At 41.7% G+C, this 15,794-nt stretch overlaps 1 protein-coding gene across 1 annotated transcript; it reads left to right on the forward strand.

Annotated features, from left to right (window-relative positions):
- Positions 1-233: 233 nt before the first annotated feature.
- On the forward strand, positions 234-9,655 carry SLC25A29 (solute carrier family 25 member 29). The gene is made up of 4 exons (XM_082318219.1): positions 234-316; positions 1,944-1,987; positions 6,605-6,688; positions 7,305-9,655. Exons 1-4 carry the CDS (start codon positions 283-285, stop codon positions 8,046-8,048), a joined length of 906 nt encoding a protein of 301 aa, XP_082174345.1. The 5' UTR covers positions 234-282; the 3' UTR covers positions 8,049-9,655.
- Positions 9,656-15,794: the final 6,139 nt, after the last annotated feature.

Here is a 15,794-nt window from a genome sequence, read left to right on the forward strand (position 1 = left end):
CTTCCGCGGCTCCGTCCCCCCCCCCCCGCTCCATGCCCGGTAGTCCCATCCCCGTCCCTCCCTTTGCCGGGAGCCGCCCCAAAGCGGCCTCCAGTGGCTGCGGGCGATGGGGGGGAGTTGTCCCGTTGCCCGCCCCTTCGGAGGCGCGGCCCGGCCCCTCTCCGGCGCGGGGCGGGGGCGGACGGCGGGCGGTAGAAAGGGCGGGCGGCGAGGCGGGCGGCGGCAGTGCGCGGAGAGGCATCGCGCAAGGGCCGGGCCCCGCCGGGGACGGAGGGTGCCAGCATGGCTCTGGATTTCCTCGCGGGATGCGTCGGTGGTGAGGAGCAGGGGGGGCTTAAAAAAAAAAAATTTTAAAAAAAAAGGGGGGAGAAGAAAAAAATGAGGAAAAGGGGAAAGGAAAAAGGGGGTGAAGGGGGAAAAAAGGAAAATAAAAAAGGGGGGAGAAGCGGAAGAAGAAAAGAGGGGGAAAAGAAAGAGGAGGGAAGGAGAAAAGAAAAGGGGGGGGGGGAATAGAAAATTTTTAAAAAGCTGAAAAAAGGGAAGAGGGAAAAAGAGGGGGTGGAGGGGAGAGCTGGGCGCGGCGCTTTGATTTTGGGAGCGGAGAATGGCTTTGGGCGCGGGGGGCGATGAGAGCGGCCGCCCCGCTGCAGGTGGGGGCCGAGGCCGGGCGGGGGGGGCGGGATTCCTGCGGCGGCGGGGTGCGGGCCGGGCCTGCCGCAGCGCCGGGCTTCGCCCCGGGGGGCCGGGGAGGGAGGGAGCGCTCCCGGGGTGAGCAGAGGGGCGGCAGCAGGCTCGGGGAGCCCTCTGACCTGAAAATATTTATAGCGGGGAGCTTCAGCACGAAGAGGAGGAGACGTACGCTCATCTTGCTCTTCCCTGCGCATCTGCTTGCGGCCTTCCTTCCTCTATTTTTAGCAGTCGTTAAATTGTGTTCGGGAGATTTATTCTCACGTCTTTTCAGTTATTTGCATTTGCTGTTCTCCTTGCCAACCCAGCAAAGAGGTGGTTTTGTTTTGTTTTTTCCTCCCCAGCTTCTCTCTGACTTCATCCTAGTGACCCCTGCTTGCCAGGGATCCCGCATGGTCAGAGGTGGCACTGGTCCTTTCATGCTGAACGCAGTGCACTTCGCTATTTTTGTGACCTGGACTATCTTGCTGCTGTGCTGGCCTTGAACAACCTGGACTACTCCATCCTGGAGTGGGCTTTGTATTTCTGCCACATCTTCTCACTGGGAGATATTCTCTCTCTGCAAATGTGAGAAGGTGCACTGAAGCACGTGTAGTTCTCGCTGTCGGTGGTCGTAAATGGATTGAACTTTCAGTTTTGGTCACAGAAGTAGGGAGCTTGAGGATCCCTTGCTTCAGCCAGTACTTGTGTTTTTTAGTCCAGAATACATGCGTTCAGATGAGTATAACTAACAGGCCTGCATGTAACTTCTAAAAAGTCCTTTGATGTTAGAATAGAGCAAAGGGTTTTGGTAATGCATGGTGCTACCATCACATCTGGAAAGGCTGTGGGCAGAGAGCAGGAATTTTCTTCTGCCTTTAGAGAAGCTTCTGGGTTTTCTATGACTCCACAGAGTGGCATGTCCATGAAATGTTCTGCTTTGGAGGAAATCTGCAATCTCTGCCCACAGGTCTTGCCTTGGGCTGAGGCCAGGAGCCGCTGCTGAACATCCCATGTACGAGGGGGCACGCTCTCTAGTCACACACCTCGATCCCTGCCTGGGGCTCAGCAGCCTGACGGGAGCATAAAGGCACCTAGCACTGGCCTGAAGGCCTGAGCTGTAGATCTCTTCCCTTCTGACTCAGGATGCACTTTAGCTGGCCCGCCGGTAACGCTGCGCGCTTGCAGGGCAGGCTGGTGGTTGCGCTTGGGCTGCCGGAGCCCCAGACCCAGGAAGAAAACCGTGACTCATAACCATGGCGTTTGTTTTGTTTCAGGCGCTGCGGGAGTGCTGGTAGGACACCCGTTTGACACTGTTAAGGTGGGTTGATGATGAAATACCTTTTGTTTCTAGGTAGAAAACTTGAAGTGTTTCCAAGGAGTGGGGGAGGAAAAAAAAAATAATAATCCCCAGACACTGTAGGAGCGTAAACCTGTGCTGGAAAGCTTGGAGCGAGCCTCCTCAGCCACTGTTTACAGATTTGCAGTCTCCAGCTCTTCAGAAGTGAAAAAATTCTTTGTATGTATGATTCAACCCAGTAACATGACAAACCTTGGCCTAAACTACAAGTTCATCAGTGCAGTAATATCATTGTGTTTGAAAATACCATCTTATATTTAACTTAATTTTGTTCTAAGCTTGCTTCTTCGCGGCTGTTCATCACTAACTGCTAAAACTGCCTCTCCCTGTGTTTGTAACTCAAACCTACTGTGTTACGAGGTTGAAAATTTGTGTTTTGTTTTCCCCTCAAGCTCTGCTACTTACTCCTCAAGCATTAATTTGTTACGCTAGCCAAAGGGTGTAAGTGGATAAAATTCCACAGCATGAAGCTTGTCTGGGGCCTTTTTCCTCCCTTTAAGTATTATTATATATTTTTACAACTTTCCAAGTTAAAGTTGATTTTTCTGACAGTTGCTTAGCTGTATGTATTATGCATACTAAGGGTAGCTAAGACCTGTTCAAAGATAAGATTTGAAATCTCCTGGAGGGCCCTTCAGCCAGGACTGCCATGGGTCCCAGCCCATTTTTCAGAATGGGATGACAACTTAAGTAATTTTTTGGCAGCCTTATCCAAAGTCTCACAGTGAAAGAACAGAAGAAGGGATGCCAATATATTCCCTGCTAAATTAATACACCAGATCATTTGACTGTGCCAGACAGCATGCCACCCGCTAGAGCTATGTTTGGAACACTTCTACCTTGCTGAATTTAGATATGCAAAGGGCTGCTAGTGTTACCGAGGTCATCACCATTTTCTGTATTCTAGCACATGGTTAATTCAATACAGATTTTCCTAGCTAGTGGCTATTAGTCCTTGCCAGTCAAGTGCAAGCTGCTCAAATAGTAAAAACTGTATGTATGTTTCTCAGAGTATGGTAAATTTGACTGTTAAGTAATTGGGTTGAATTCTAGTGTATATTTTGAGGAATGGCATTATCTAGATTTGCACTTTTTTTTTTTTTTGTTGGTACAGGGCCAGCTGTCTTTTTCTCTCACCCCCATCCTGCCAAGTTTTACATGCTTAACTTAAGGTCACGGGTCATTTCACTGAAGCCAGCAAAACTGCTAAAATTCTACGCTCAGACTAAAGTTAAGCACGTGTGGGGGTTTTTTGGTTTTTAAAGTGGAACAGCTTCTAGCACATGAAACTAAACGTTTAAGTGTCTGCAAAACTGGGGCTCCCATGCTAGTTCCAGCAGATCTATTAATGCAAAATAGATGTGTTGGCTTTAGAAAAAGCATCTTGCTTTACAGTAGAGCAGATAGTTTGTTTCTGGATGACTTTAAATGTTTTATGAAATCCAGTGTGGCACACTATATTTTCATACCCATTAGAAGGTATTATAAGCAGTTACCTATTTTTTGTTAGAGAAAATACTAATGTTTGTGTTATTAGCTGGCATAGTCAACACTGTATGTAGGAAAACTAACACTAGAACCAGTCTTGGGGGGGGGGGGGAAGACATTGCATAATTTGTTGTGTATGAATGTGTGTTAAGAATTAACCCTTTTTATAGTTCTGCTGTGTTTAAAGGGCTTAGCTGGTAGTCACCTTAGACTGTAAGTTTGTAATATAACTGAACAATGGAAAAGGTGCTTAGATAAGCCAGAATTTTACATCTGTCTTGGCTTTTAAGCTGTTTTTTGGCCAGTCATCATGTTTCACAAAGCGGGGAGGGGGATGGTGGGACACACAGGGAGAGATTAAGCCGGTGAAGTCACCCTGCGAAACCCACAACTGAGCTGATCTCAGAACTGGCAAACTCCTTATCCCTGGTTTGTTGATGTAATGTATAAAATTGCTTTTTTGCTTTTAACTGCCTTTACTTTCTGAGCTAGGGGCTGTCTTCATTAACAGCAAAAGTGTTACTTTGTTGTAGATGACAGATAAGCCTCATCACGGGAGAGTTACCTAGTAAGTATAGCCCAGGTGAACACTTCTGTTTCTCTCAGTCTTAATTTATTCCCAAATGTATTAGTTCAAATAAAGATCTAAAAGACTTATGAAGCTTTTTTCCTTTTTAGTTTTAAACTGATGTGTCCCTCTTCTACAGCTATGGCATGGAGGGAGCGGGGTTTAAATATCCCTTTTTTTTTTTCTGAACCTTCTTTCTGGTATGCATTTCCAGCTATATACACTTCCACACACAGTGACTCTAAAACTGAATCTCAGGTACACTGTTGTTGAGGTCTTATCCACTACGTATCCTTGGAGGATATTTTCCTTGCTCAAACACTTCTAAGTCACTTATTTTGCACATTATTAAATATTTGAGGTGTGGTGGTTTGGTTTTTTTTGCTTAGTCTTGAGTACCTTTATGTAAGTCTTCAGTGGACCTAAAACCTTAGTAACAGTGGTTTCAAATAAGAAGGAAGCAACAATATTGTGTAATGAATAGAATAGAGGGTTAAACTTTGTACATGATTCATCCTTCCTACAGTTGTACACACTAAATAAGAGCTTATTGAATATTTCATTATTCATTAATATCCATAAATAAATAAAATTTCATATACATTCATTGCCTGACCTGGCAGTTTGCTAGTGTCATCACTGTGCTCAAATAAAAGAGCTGTTTTTTATTCCTAGACCTGGAGTGTCAGTACTTAACTTTCTAAATATTTTATCCTACAAAAAGGCTTATTTGGTCAACATTTCACAAATTATTTAGACACAAATAGTGGGAGCTGTATGCCACTAGGAAATTCAACCTATATACAGAATATGACCAATTCTAAACTACTAAAGACAAGTGTATAGAAAAGTCAAAACAAGAAGGTTCCTAAGCTGCAGTTCTCCCAAAGCCCATACATGTGGAAGTCCCCTTCACAGATGGGGTTTGAAACAACAGCAGTAAACTATAAATGGAGTAAAACCTTTGTTTTGTGCAATTCTGAGAGCTTGTTAAGATTTATGACTTTGCTTGTGGGTCTGCTTCTTGAGCAGTTTTACCAATCTGCCTGCCCCCCAAACGTCCCTTTGAGTAACAAAGGATTTATTTGCTTTGAATCCTACCATAAGCCTACTTTTAACTTGAAGAAGTTTTAAAACCCTGTTGCATCTTGGAAGACCTGAGGTGATCTCAGCCTCCCAGTACGGCTAGCATACACTAACATGTATACTAAAAAGACACTGAAAATTAATGTTTCAATTTACAAAATGACATGTTTAGTAGTATTAAAAAATTACTAAAACTGTGAGTAATTTATTTTTTGCCTCAAATGAAGCTAACCTGAATACAGAATTCTGACAAACCATGTCCCCAAATCCTTTTCTAGGCCTACATCATCTTATGGGTCTTTCATTGTTGTGGTGGTGTTTATTATTACTTTAGGCAAATAATGATAAAAAGATTTTTAAAGTCAGGAATCTTTCCTGCAGGCCTGGTAATATTTTCTTTTGTTCAGAGTAAGAGTCTTGAAGTTTTTTGCCCTGGAGTTGCAGCAGCAGCATTAAATAGCTGATAAGCATCTTCTCTGAGGAACATTGCAGCCCTCCATGCTGGAGATCAAAGACAGATTTCTAACTTCCCCAATCCAGTGAAACCAGTTCATTGAGTTTATTGCAGCGTAGGGCTTTGCATGAACTAGGTAGCCTTGAGATTTTTTTATTTTAAGTGTGCTGAGGACAAATTAGCAGGAAAAAACAGAATTGGACTTTCCCATTAAAGGTTAAAAAGGGCCTGTCTCCTAATGTCACCAGTTACAGTAGCATCTGGCTGTCCAGCAGAGCATACCATTTCAGTTTTGGAAAAGCTAATTGGATTACTGACATTAAACATTTGAAACAGCCACATCCTCACAAATTGTTTGCGTTCAGCAGGTTAAAAAAAACAGACTAAAATTTAAAAGGACAAGTGGCTTTTTATTCCTTTCTTTATGCAAAGGAAGACATCTTAAGAGTCACTTCCCAGCTACCCTCTGGAAAAAATCAGATCTCAGTGAAGGATCCCAAGCCTGGTAGCTAGAAACACTGTGAGTGGTGGTGTTGAAAGTTTCCATCCTTTTAAAATTATCCTTATTTTATGCTTGACTTGTAAATAAATTTTTATAAAATTCTATCAGGTTTGTACAGATGTTCCTTAGTGTGAACAGAAGTATTCTTGGCAGCTAGAGAAAGTCCTTATTGTGGCCAGTACTGGAAAAGGTCAATCTGAAATTGTAGATAAGTGTACCCTTTTGTACTTCCACATACTGTTTTTCTAATATTCACAAGAAGTTAATAATCCTCCTCCCTTCATGTTTTTGCCCCAAAAATCAATTCAAACCATTTACAGAATATTTTTAAATTATTTTGCCACATACGGCATTCCAGTGTCCAGCCTGTGCTCTTGCATATACATTGCTATAGCAAATCTCCATATATGTACAAGACACTAGTTTACCAGTGAGGCTGCTCTTGACATACAAATCAGTATCTCATACAACTTTTTATAGGTTCGTCTACAAGTTCAAAATGTAGAGAAACCTCTCTACCGTGGGACCTTCCATTGCTTTCAGTCCATCATAAAGCAAGAATCTGTAAGTACAAAATTAACGCTTTGCATATTTTGTATCAGAAGGGTGGGAAAGCTGTTAGAAAACCCCTACAAATATGGAAGATCAAGAGACAAGCATACTCTGAACCTCACCTGACCACAGGGCAGATATCGTAGCGAGAAATTTGCCAGAAACTTTGCAAAGAGGGTCACTAAGTTGGAAGTTGATATTTTGAAGTTAACACTTTAAATAAAATAACGAGTTATTTGAATAGCTAATTTTCCAAGAATCCAAGCAGTCTGAGCAAGGAGTGAAGAAATTGGTGAGGTGTTTTTTTCTGCTGAAGCTTTAAGACCGTAACTAAAAGGGTGGCTTTAGGCTTTTAGTTACTTAAAGTTTACAAGAAAACTTTTCTCTGAATGGACTAAGGTTATTTTCTGGATGTGTTGAACTATATATTTGTACTGCTAAAAATGTTTAGATGTTTGTGTCCTAGGCCGTGACGAAATTACTATTACAAAGCAAGATGGTACTGATCTTCTGGCCACTGTTAGAAAGATGGGGCACAAGGGAGAGCCAGAAGGGCCGTGTTCTGCACAGTTTCAGGAGGTTATCACCACCACTGTTAAAAAGGGTTTTTCCTTCCTTCTTCCATTAGGCTTTTGGACTCTATAAAGGTATTGGGTCACCAATGATGGGACTTACCTTCATTAACGCGCTTGTGTTTGGTGTACAAGGAAACACACTTCGCGCTCTTGGAAAAGACACTCCTCTAAACCAGTTCCTTGCAGGGTCAGCGGCAGGGGCTATCCAGTGCATCATCTGCTGTCCCATGGAGTTAGCAAAGACAAGAATGCAGCTTCAAGGAACAGGTGAATACAAGCTAAAAACTAAGAACTACAAAAATTCTCTGGATTGTTTGATCAAAATCTATCGAAAGGAAGGGCTGAGGGGTATCAACAGGGGCATGGTCTCTACGTTCATAAGAGAGACTCCAAGCTTTGGCTTTTACTTCCTGACCTATGACTGCATGACCAGGTATTTAGGCTGTGAAGCTGAAGACAGTTACGTTATCCCTAAACTGCTGTTTTCCGGGGGGATGTCAGGAATCGTGTCCTGGCTCTCAACCTATCCTGTGGATGTGATCAAATCCCGGCTTCAGGCCGATGGAGTCGGCGGCGTTACACAATACAATGGCATTTTGGACTGTGTCCGAAAGAGTTACCATGAAGAAGGCTGGAGGGTGTTTACAAGAGGTCTTACTTCCACACTTCTCCGTGCTTTTCCTGTCAACGCAGCTACCTTTGCTACTGTCACTGTGTTCCTAATGTACATGAGGTCAGAAGACAACCTTCGTGAATGTGAACCAGGTCCAGTAATCCAGCAGCCTTCCAGTTTGTGAACCTTCTCTCTTTGCTCCCCTGATCCAAAGCCAGGCTGGTTGGGTTTTTTTAAACGTAAACACTTGACCCGCACAAGTGGTGTAAATGTATGCTATCTGTATAAAGAATTCCTAACTGTGTCAAATTAGGATTTCATCTCATCATTACTTGTATAAACAGCGTATTGCCTTATTAAGGACTTCATATCTCATAGTATCCAAGTAAGATGGGGACCTGCCTTTAGAAAGTACTGTAGTTACTGTTGCGGCTCCAGAAGAGGATCTGGAGAACGTCGTAGTACCAGAAATCAGGTTTTCTTCCACTCATGTTCTGAATGACTGAGTTGAGTTGAATGCAGAAATGTTTTCAGAAAAGAAATGAGTAACAGGAGTAAGTATAGTTCTCTAGGGTGAAGTAGGGGAAGGAAGTTAAATGTTGGAGGCATTTTGCAGGTAACCCTGAACTGTTTAATACATGGACTAGCATTCAGCTAGCCATGTGTTTTGTTTTGTTTTTTTTTTTAACTGTCTGCTTTTATATGTCAGTGGTTTTAGTAGCAACTTTGTTCATACTGGTTTGCTAAAAAAAAAAAAAAAAAAAAAAATAAATGTTCCTAAGCTACTCCCTTACCTTTCAGCTTTGAATAAGTATCTTAAGCACAAAGTTAGCATCTGCACTCATATGCACTTGTTCCTTTAAATCTCAAAGCTTGTAAGGATTTAGGGAAACTCAAATCTAGTAAGATTGATGTTACTTGCCTTCACCTCTATTTCTCGTTTGGTGGGTGCATGGATTGTATTGACTAGATTCAGCCCAAGCAGACTTTGTTCTCTGAAGTTAATGCAACTTCGTGCCCCTTCTCCCAACGTGCACCATAGCAGCCAGTGATGTACAGAAGTCAAAGTCCTCCCTGTGGTATTGCACAAAATGTTCGTGGGTGCAATGTTAGCTTAGCAGCTTGAAGTACTGTAGAAATACGTATGTGTTCAGAACTGGAGGTTTCATACCTTTCCAGAAAATAGGGGTGTAAGTGTCTGAAATGGTTGGTGTTCAATACACTTGCATTATGAATTTAAACAATACTGATTTTTATGTATTTAGTTACAGTGCTACTGGAAAAAAGACTGAAAAGGTTTGGAGAATTTTCTTGTTATGTTAATCCACTGTGATTTTTTTTTAGCAGTCTGTTCAAGAGGGATTGCATTAGTGAAAGAGCTATAAACAGTTATTTAAGATTTGGTACAAGAACTACACATATTTGGCACAAATAGCCAGGAGGAAGTAGTGCATGTGTGTGAGGAATGTTCTAAAACGTATCAAACTAGTTCAGTAAGTACAACTTGTTACACTTTTGGTTGGGACAAGTGCAATATGTGGTTAATTTATATGAATTTTCTAAAGAAACCTTATTTCATAGCATTTTGCACTGTAACAAAATATGCTGGAGAAACCTGTAAAAATGGTATGTCTCTTTATACCTTGGAGGTATGTTGGATGTTTTAGTGCCTACTTGCACTGCGATTCAAATTGAATGTTAAGTCCGTCTACTAAGCTGCATATGCACAACAACTCACAGCAAAGACCATTTACACCTTTGTACAGTAGTCTGTAATTATTGTATATAAAATTAAGGGAATAAATTTTTAAAAAATTTTGACTTTTGTTCTTTAAAGTTTGTTTTACTCAGATGCTTCCTTGTGCTAAATTTAGCTTGCAAGAGGGTGGGGGCTCTGGCTTTTGCCTGAAGAAGCTTGTTCCCCACCTGCCTTCCATGCACCACCAGGAAGGCCAGTGCCTTGCTCTGGCTTTGAGTGTGTCGTTCAGTTCATTGAAGTGAAGAAGGGACGTTGCCTGAGCTCGCTTTTTCAAATTGATCTTTTCACTGAGTACCTCACTTAAAGATATTATAGGTACTAAGAGAACAATCCTGCTTTTAGAGCCAGAGAGGCAGCAGCAATCTTGGACCCTTCCTATTCTGCATTTATTTGGCTTAAGCAGTGCTGATCAGCACCAAGGCTGTACAACTGCAGAAGACAAGTCTAGGGTCCGTGTGGAGTCACGTCAGAATCAAGTACCAGGTCTGCCAACAGCACTGTTCGTACCTCCATCAGAATAATGCTTGGCTCCAAGTTCAGCAAAAGGCTTTGTAGGATGTAGTTTTTTGTTTCTAGACAATGCAACTAGTCCAAAGAACATCAACATTCCAAATAAAAAGCAGGAAGAGCAGGACAATGTGTATTATGAACTATGAAAAAGACCTCTCATTGCTGGTGAGAGGTTATTTCAGGTACTGGCTCCACTTCTTCAGCTTCTTAAAGGGTAGATACGCATGACCGAAAGAAGCCCTGTCAAGCCTCAGTTTGCTAGATCAGGAAAGGGAGAGGCCACCGCTTCAACTAGCCATGACCAGGGGCAGTTCCAGTCAAGTACCTTTTGTTCGCTCAGCAGGAGCAACGACGTTGAACTATGGCACAGAAACAAATACTTGGAATAAGCAAGCAGTGTCTCCCTAGAAGAGTAACATCATTAAAACAGAAAGGGTTTCACAATGGTTTACTTGCAGTATTTACTAAAACATACTCTCCAGAGATTCATCCATCTGGACTTAAAAGAAATAATATCAGTAGTAGACACTGGAGGCTACTCAACAAGCTTAAGAGGAGGGTAAAAGCCAGCTTTCAACCTAGCCTGATGTTACTGGCTTGAAATCCGTGCAACTCCTAACTATTAAATCAAGCTAGACAACAGCCTCAGCCCTTTATAAACAGGATTCAGTTCCTTGCTGCTAGATTTTTTTGATATGTCAGCTAATTTAGCCAAGTCAGACAGAACTGTATTCTGCCTCCCCAGATCCTCCTTCCCACAAGCATCATCAAGCTTCGAGATACTGGGTAGGAGATGCTCTATTAATACCCCAACAGCTGAAGGGAATAAGAAGGTAAAACTCACTGAAAGTAAAACTCACCTACTACATATCAAGTCCCTGTGCTCTACTCTTTCTTACGACCCACCCTGCTACTGGATGGGTCATACCAGTGTTACAGGTTGTAGCCACAAACACGCTCAATTAGGACAAGAGGAAAACAAGCACCCAGGTACAACCTTTGCAAGTTTTAAAGAAGTTATTAGAGTAAAACTACTGAGGTGAAATTCAGTTCATTTATCATGTCTGCAACCATAACATGACATTATTCATATTTTTGGGGGGGGGGCCTCTCTTCCTTGCTTTCCTCCGCATATAGCTTTTTTACAGTTCACATGAAAAGTAGCAAGACATTCAAGGGATGAAAACCTGTACATTGCAGGTGCAGGATGGGTAGCATACTGGGAAAGTTACTAAGACACAAGTATAAAAAGTTGACCTTGCAGAGAAGGGATGTGTTTGTTCTTTGAAATTAAATATATTTACTATTATGCTGGAAAACAGGTGTTAACAGCTGTTGTTAGCCAGACTTTTGATCTGTGGGTAGTTAAAGAACAACTTAAAGCTCAAAAGTGTGCCAAACATCATTAGATTAGCAGAAGGTGCAATTAAACCCCTCTTCTGCCAGAAAAACAGCCCGAGAAAACAGAAGCTTACCCAAGGCAACATGCCATATTAAACACCACAGCCACGGAGACAGATGAAGGATCTAAGGGACCATATGGCTCTGGGAGGCACAGCAAGACAGTAGGGAACCAGAGAACTTGCTGGGCCAAACCTAGTGGAGATAAGCTTTGAAATCACGAGGAAGCAAACCACTTTCATCCTCCAGTGCAACTGTTTTGCTGTCTTTGTACTAGTGTTGTCCTTGCCAATTACAAAAATGGTTCTCACTAATAGAAGAAAAAATATTAGTGACATAATATGCACAATAATACATATGATATACAGTACAAGCTTGCCTACTTACAGTTTATTATCAGTTTTAACTGACTTGACCTAGAATGCGATTTTAAGCTATACAGTTTCATCAATAAATAAATTGAAAGCAAGCAAGGAAAGGTCTGCAGTGAAAAATAACACCCTATACATTGATATAATTGGAAGAAAAGCAAGTTCTAATGTCCACAAAACATTCTTCAGGTCTACAAAACTTTACATCCAACACAGTTAAATTGCTTCTTGGTATCATTCACTATTATTACTTATACTTCATTATCACTGCTTTTTCTTACTGAAAGAAACCTTCCACATTTTTTACTAACAGTAAAATAGAGTTGTACAATTTCAACCATATTCATGTGTCAATCGATAAAATACTAAAATAATAATGAAGCTTGACCTCATGGTCTGCACTGTTTGCTAAATATGTCAAAATAGGAAGAATTGTTGCAAGAGTAATTTGACTTGGCTAGACTAAAGTTGGTATGAAAGAAAATTAGTATTATTTTTTTTTTTTATTTTAGAACATGATCTAGTTGTCTTAATCATAGATTTATGCTATAGATCAGGTATACTCAAGTGTTGCAATCAACCAGGCCACATACCCTCTTCCTTGTGTACTGATGTATTTTCACTTAAGGAAGAATCTACAACAGGTAAATTTCAAACAGGCGAGTAATAAAGTTCAAGCTTTGTAACTGCAATTAAAGGAGGTAAATGTAAAAATAACTCTCTTTCTTACCCTTGATTTCCTCCAGGCAGATACCTGCTTCCCTGCCAGTTCATAACTGAGAGACTGTACACTTTCATTGCACACTCTGGAAAAAATTGAGATGAAATTCCCTATCCCTAACCTATGCAAGAGGAAAGAATAAGAAAAAAAAGAAAATCACCACCACACAAGAGGAAAACCTGAAGACTTGCCATAGTAGTATTCCTTACAATCGGTTTCCAAACCATAAACATCGGTATGCCCTTTCAAGCTATGGGAGTCACTGGATTCATATAAATCCATTGGAGGTTCAGTCAAAGCACCGGTTAAGACTGAAGGATTCCATGTCCAAAGGCCAAATCTTCTGTTTTGCTGAGAAAAAAGAAACATGTTGAAAAGTAAGTCAAAACATGAGCTGATGATGGCCCACGTGTGAGGCAGCCACAAACTCTGCAAGCCAAAATTGCAACTGGCAACGTTAACGAGGTCCTTGACAAGCATCTTGCAGCTCAGGACACCTGACTTTATGAACACTTAAATCATTCCACAAACACTAACAAGACAGGGTTTTCTACAGATCTGTCTTGCAACCAATTGCTGAGATGAGCTTTAGCTGAAGTACCTTAGGACATACCCAGTCACCAACGTTTTTTGTGTATTTTGGATTTCCACTGTTTAACAAGGAGTCCATCTTATGCCTCAGTCTTCATTTGCTCTATGGTTTATCTCAAAAATACACCTGTTATTCATAAACAATAGCCCTCTGAAATACACCTTTACTGTGGGCCTGCTCCAGAGAGAGAATCAGTTTACTTGAGATCTTTGATTCCCTGAAGAGCGGCAATGCGGGACTCTCCGATGGAACATCTGTCCTGCAGTCTGCCACAGCCTTGCAGACGTTACGAGCAGCAACACACCGAAGGAGAGTCAAACGGCGAGGCCCTAACTGCCTCCGGTGAGCTTAGACTTTTTAGGAAGCCACTGCTGGAGTGAAGCATTGGTGTTTTACATGTCTATCAGCTAACCAAAATAGCCACTTAACAGTTGAAAGCACATTCATTAACACTGCGTGTGATTAGATAGCCACATTTCTTTTTAAAGATACTTGGTATTAATATTGGATATATGGGCCCTCTAAAAATATATGATCCACGTCACACTCAACAGTTTTTTCAGTGTCTTTATTTTCATTGCCTTGGTGGTGCTTTACACGAATGCACAAGTACGCTTGGGGCTCTCAGAAATCAGCACAGAGTTGTGCTTCTTACTCATCCGCACTGGCGTGTGGGAAAGTCACTCTTTGACACGGGCACGTTCCAGGTCTGTCAGGGCCTTCTGATCGCCGCAGGGCACCCTACACGCACCCGACCTCACAGGGCACCCTGGCGCTTGGCTGTTCTGTCTGCTGGCCATGCCATACAAACCGGTAACTCACTGCCATCTCCTGGCAAACTACGATTCAGGAGTATCTGTACAGACTGGAATAGAGCATTGACATAGATGCTACCTAGTATCAGCCCAATTAAAGAGAAATTACACTTAAACCTACAAGAACGCTTAATATAAAAGTGGTGGCAAGAGAAGCATCCAAAAGTCCTGCAAGGACCCCACAGACTCTCCATCTCTTTCTCTCCCTCCCCAAACTGACCAACATTTCTACAGAACTTCAGGTTTGCTCCTGAAGAGTTTCCAGTTTACCCAGGAACCTGGTGAGAATGGCAGCTCACAAGAGGGATATTATGTCCACACCTGAACAGGCAATAGACAGAACGGTATCCAACCAGCATCCCATCTTAAAGCTTCTCTGTTACAAAAAAATAAGAGAAGACTTAAAAACCTGCAACTGGAGTTGCTTAAACAACAGTTGCTGTAAGTGATTTTACTCATTTGCCTACAGCAAAGTGGTGGTTTTCTGCTACATTAAGGGAAAGCCAGTACCTGAAAGATTCACATGAACACTTCTACAGAATCTGATGTGCTTTCTCCAAAACGAAATTCAATATTCTCCAGACTACTTCCAGAGAAACAAATGGACTGAAAAAAATTCTAAGCAAAACTGCCTCAATAATATAGGATGATTTTGAGTATGCATAAACTTGCCTAAGCTGGTTTAATTTAGGCAGAGAGAATGAAAGCAAGTAAGGGATGACTGATCAAATTACTTTATAAAATGAAGCCAGCAGCCATCCAGGTGGCATTGCTGTAAAGCCATCTTCACACTATTAGCTTTTTCCAACTTGAAACTAGGTCAATTCATATAATCAAAATGAATACAGAGTCTCTCCCATTCTTTTGCCCTGGGACTGCCAAATCAGGCTGATACAAGAAACCTTTTCACTCTTCCCAAGAAAGTGCTGCTTTCTAACTATTCCATTTACACAGCTACGAATAATTGTACTAGATCCACGTCCAACTTTTGTTTTTATTCCTGCCTGCAAAATTTACACCCAACACTCAGTTTTGAAATCCACCACCAGTTCTGAAGTTTCTGAAGAACTTCTGATTTCTCCATAGCTTTAAGGAGTACAGGAACATTAGTGTAGTCACTAACAGGTCAAAGCTTAACGCTGACACAAACATTATTTACTTTCCTCATCTTCTCAAGCCATTGTAACACAGACTTAAGAAAGGTGCCATACAGAGGAAAAACTTATCATTCCAGTGTCATCATTATAGAACTGGATCGACCAACACCAGTAACGGCTACCACCTGACTCATTAGACTTCCTAAGCCGATTTGGCTAGCAGCCCTGACAAAAAAAAAACCAATTTTTCTCCATTTCTTCAAAGCAGTAAGGAACCACATTATCAAGTGGAAACACCTTTTATCGCCGCTGCCATTCCTCTTCATTTACCACTTTGAAGGGATTAGCTTTCTTCAAGCATTTTAAAGCCTTGATAATTTTGCCTTTTCTGGTACTATTGCTTCTTTTGCTTTTTACTTACTATGGAGTTAGCAGGGGAAAAGGATCACCGTGTGCCTTTAAAACTGCATTACTGGTGACAAGCTATGTTAGAATGTGGTTAGTATTTGGCTTTGTTGATTGACAATTTGTGACCACTGTGGGGGAAAAAAGTGTCAAATTGCACCACCTCAATTCAACAGCAAACCTCTTCAAAAAAGAAGGTAACTAAAATCAAGTGCAAGTTCAGCTGAGGTCCTGGTAGAGAGGAAGGAGTTCTCAGTTC

This window comes from Platalea leucorodia, assembly GCF_965183815.1.
Source record: "Platalea leucorodia genome assembly, chromosome: 7".
NCBI lineage: Eukaryota > Metazoa > Chordata > Aves > Pelecaniformes > Threskiornithidae > Platalea > Platalea leucorodia.

Bases quoted from the DNA above. Each gene is read 5' to 3' on its own strand.
- SLC25A29 (XM_082318219.1), top strand. From the start codon at position 283: ATGGCTCTGGATTTCCTCGCGGGATGCGTCGGTG. The intron at 317-1,943 runs GTGAGGAGCAGG...GTTTTGTTTCAG, and splicing joins CCTCGCGGGATGCGTCGGTG to GCGCTGCGGGAGTGCTGGTA. The intron at 1,988-6,604 runs GTGGGTTGATGA...AACTTTTTATAG, and splicing joins ACCCGTTTGACACTGTTAAG to GTTCGTCTACAAGTTCAAAA.